The sequence below is a fragment of the Leucopleurus acutus genome, assembly GCF_964270905.1.
Source record: "Leucopleurus acutus genome assembly, chromosome: 5".
NCBI lineage: Eukaryota > Metazoa > Chordata > Mammalia > Artiodactyla > Delphinidae > Leucopleurus > Leucopleurus acutus.
In genome coordinates, this window is record NC_139147.1 from 111930114 (window position 1) to 111933598 (window position 3485).

Genomic DNA, 3485 nt, shown 5'->3' on the forward strand with positions numbered 1-3485 from the left:
GCAGAACACACTACAAGGTATGACTTCAGAATTGAAAATCATCTTCCCCAAACATGCTTTCAACTGGATAGGTGTTTTAAACAAAACAAAACACAACTAAAGAAGAATAAAGGAAGAAAGAAAAAAGAAAATTAAAAGCACTACCCTGTCTGACCAGGTGGATGGTTACTCTCCCAGATCTAAGGCAGTCTTAGCAGTTGGTTTCTCCCCTTCCTAGAGAAATAAACTGCTCCAAGTCAGAACAGATTCAATATCCAGCTCATCTTATAGTCAGAGGGTTATCACCATACCCCAGGGCTTCCTAGACCTTGATGATTTTTTTCCATTATTTAAGGAGTTGGGAGTAATGTCACCCAACTTGTCACTGAGACACCTCTCTCTTCAAAATTCAACAAACCACTCTTGAGGGCACCATGTACCTGCCCCTGTCCACCTCAATCATGATACTGTATTAAATCACTGAATATTAAACACAGAAACACAAACAATAGTTTGGATTTGTTTCTTTAAAAATGATGTTTGTATTAAAAATCTTAAAATGAAGAGACAATGATTAAACGTGTGTCTGGAATTAGAAATTACAAATTGTTAGAATTCTCTCAGTACATCACAACAGTAAAATTTTGCTCTTTGCTTCTGGAGGAACACCCTATAACAGAAAACCAAACATTAAAAAAAAATTATATAAAAGGGGAGCTAAATACCTGAACATTGAAACAAAATGAAGCAAAAAATTTAAAAAAGGAAAAAAAAAAACATTGCAAGACAAGTAAATTACATTTAAAAGGAAATAATAAAAGAAATTCACCAAACAACAGGCCCTATTGTCCTGGCTCCTTCAGGAAGATTACCGAAAGGAAACTGGGAAGTGGTTTGGGGGGAATAGCAGATTCTGGGATCTGGTGGGAAGTTCACAGGTTGGCACCGGCTGGAACAGCTGAGTTTTGAAGGCACTCTGCAGACACAGGGGTGCTGGGGGCCCTGAATCACATTTATGAAGTCCTTGTACTGTATTTTAAAGAGCTAGTCATCAACACCTTGTTACTGCCAACCAATAAGAACAAAAAAGCTAAATCTAAAAAACCAAACAAACACACACACAACAGTACACACAAAAATGTGCAGATCTGTAACATTTTTTTTCACAGCTGATTAAAAAAAAAAAATACTACCGTTCTCCCCCAGACTCTCCTTTGATACAGTAGGTAAACAAAATAGATTTTTTTTTCCACAAATATCAGCAGACACTTTCTGGCACCCCACACTGTATTGGCATCAGTGTTAACAGTCCCAGTTCAGATGTGCAATACTTCAGATTGGATATACTGTAACAAGAATCCAACTTTGCATAGACATCCTCAGAATCGCAGTCACGGGGTTGCCCTTCCAAGCTGGCAGAAAGGAACCCGATCTTAATTTCCAGCTACTCCTGGAAAACAAGGAAAAAACAGAAGTTTCTTCCTCTCATCCTGCTCCTTCATTTGGTTCTCCCGGACTTCCTTCCGTGTATTTAAAACTTGGAACTAGAAAAACGGTTGTTGAAAGAAAAAAAAAAGAATTCCCCCTTTTCCACCTTCTCCCCATCCTCTTCCTCCCCCACCCCATTTTTTTTCCAGGCTGAAACTTTCGCTTGCCGCTGTCAAGCTGCCATACTGCGCCGCAACGGCTGCTTCAATGGGGAAATATGCGTCAACCAAAATCAATGAGAAACGTACATGCTGCAAAGAGCCACATTTCCACCGGGTCTCGGATGGTCATGACGGGACACCCCCTCGGACACGGGTCAGAGGAAGGGGACGCGGCCACGGCGGCCAGCCGGGCTCCCGGGACACCCCGGCTGATGCAAAGTCGTCTCCAATCTCAAAGCAAGAAGAGAAATCACATTTAGAAGAATCGGGTGCGTTTGGCTTTTGTGCGCAGAGCGCGGCCGGCGCGCTGCAGCCGCGGGCGCCTCAGAGGATCACGCAGGCCGAGCAGCAGCCCTCGTCGCCGTTGGGCTGAGCCGCGTAGTTCATCTGCCTCACGATCTCGGCGAACAGCTCGTCCACCGAGGCTTTGTTTTTGGCCGACGTCTCCATGAAGGGGCAGCTCCACTCCTCGGCCAGGGCCTTGCCCTCGCCGAACGAAACCTCGCGCTCGCCCTCCAGGTCCACTTTGTTGCCCACCAGGATCATGGGCACGCGCTCGTACCGCTTCACGCGGATGATCTGGTCCCGCATGGGCTTGATGTCCTGGAAGCTCTGCTGGTTAACAAGGCTGTAGACGAGGATGAAGCCCTGGCCATTCTTGATGTACAGGTCCCGCATGGACGCGAACTGCTCCGTGCCCGCCGTGTCCAGAATCTCCAGCACCGACGGTGACGAGTCCACCTCAATCTCTTTGCGGTAGAAGTCCTCGATAGTGGGGTCGTACTTCTCGATGAAGGAGCCGGTCACGAACTGCACGGTGAGCGCGGACTTGCCCACGCCGCCCGAGCCCAGCACCACCACTTTGTACTCTCTCATGGCTCCGTCGGCGCTCTTACCGCGCCAGCCGCGGCCCCGTCGGGGCTGCACGCCGGAGGAAGGCTGGGCTTGGCGGATGGACTTCTCCCCGTCCTCAGCTTCGCAGGAAAAACTAAGGAGAGGATGGCAGAGGAGCGCAAGGCGCGGAAACCACCAAGCGGGGACCGGGGGCCGACCTGCGGCGGCAGCGCGTCCCTGCGGCGCGGGTCCGGGGCCCCGCAGCAGCCCACGGCGGCAGCGGCAGCGGCAGCCTGGGCGGCGGAGCTGGAGGACAATGCCGGCAGCCGGTGCGAGGCAAGGACTGCAGCTTCTCGCCGCGGCAGCCCAGGAAGGCGAGAAGGCGGCGGCGGCGGGCTGCGGAGGCGGCTGCTAATTGCGCGCCGGGCCGGGACGCGCGTGGCATGAGTCCCCGCAGATCGTGCGCCCACCGCCGCGGCCCATCGAGCTCTCTCCCGCAGCCTCCGCGGGGCGAGGGCTTCCTACTCGCCGCGCGCAGCCCAGCTCTCCCCGCCCCGGCGAGCATGCCCAGTGCGCCGCCGCCGGCCGCGCCCGCCGGATCCCACGCTCCTGGTTTTCCGGAGGGCCGGGCGGGGGTGGGGCTGTGGGTGGGGCTCGAGATTTGATTCAGGACTAGCGGATTCGCGATAGGCGCTAGTCTAGGAGCCGGAGAAGAAATGTGTGTGGGAGGGGGGGGGAAGGTGTGTGTGGGTGTTAAGAGACCGGCTGCGAGAGCGCCAGTGGGAGGACGAAGACCGTCTTCTTTTCGCGGCTTTGGGGTTAGTGCATAGGGGTCCCGGCTCTGCGAGAAGCGGGTGGGCGCGGCGGGCCACCCCGGGGTTGGGGTGGGCTGGCCCCTTGCCACCTCCCTTTATCCAAAGCTCGTGGACTCCACTCCCCGGCCGGCCGGCTGGTGTGCATCCCGGGACCGAGACCCAAAGGACATTTGGGGGTATGACTGGCAGGCGGAGCATCTTCCCCCAC

At 53.4% G+C, this 3485-nt stretch overlaps 1 protein-coding gene across 1 annotated transcript; it reads right to left on the reverse strand.

Annotated features, from left to right (window-relative positions):
- Positions 1–468: 468 nt before the first annotated feature.
- RAP2B (RAP2B, member of RAS oncogene family) lies at positions 469–2504 on the reverse strand (the record flags this gene model as incomplete). Its single annotated transcript, XM_082839914.1, has 1 exon — positions 469–2504. One exon carries the CDS (start codon positions 2502–2504, stop codon positions 1953–1955), a length of 552 nt encoding a protein of 183 aa, XP_082696040.1. The 3' UTR covers positions 469–1952.
- Between the last annotated feature and the right edge of the window lie 981 nt (positions 2505–3485).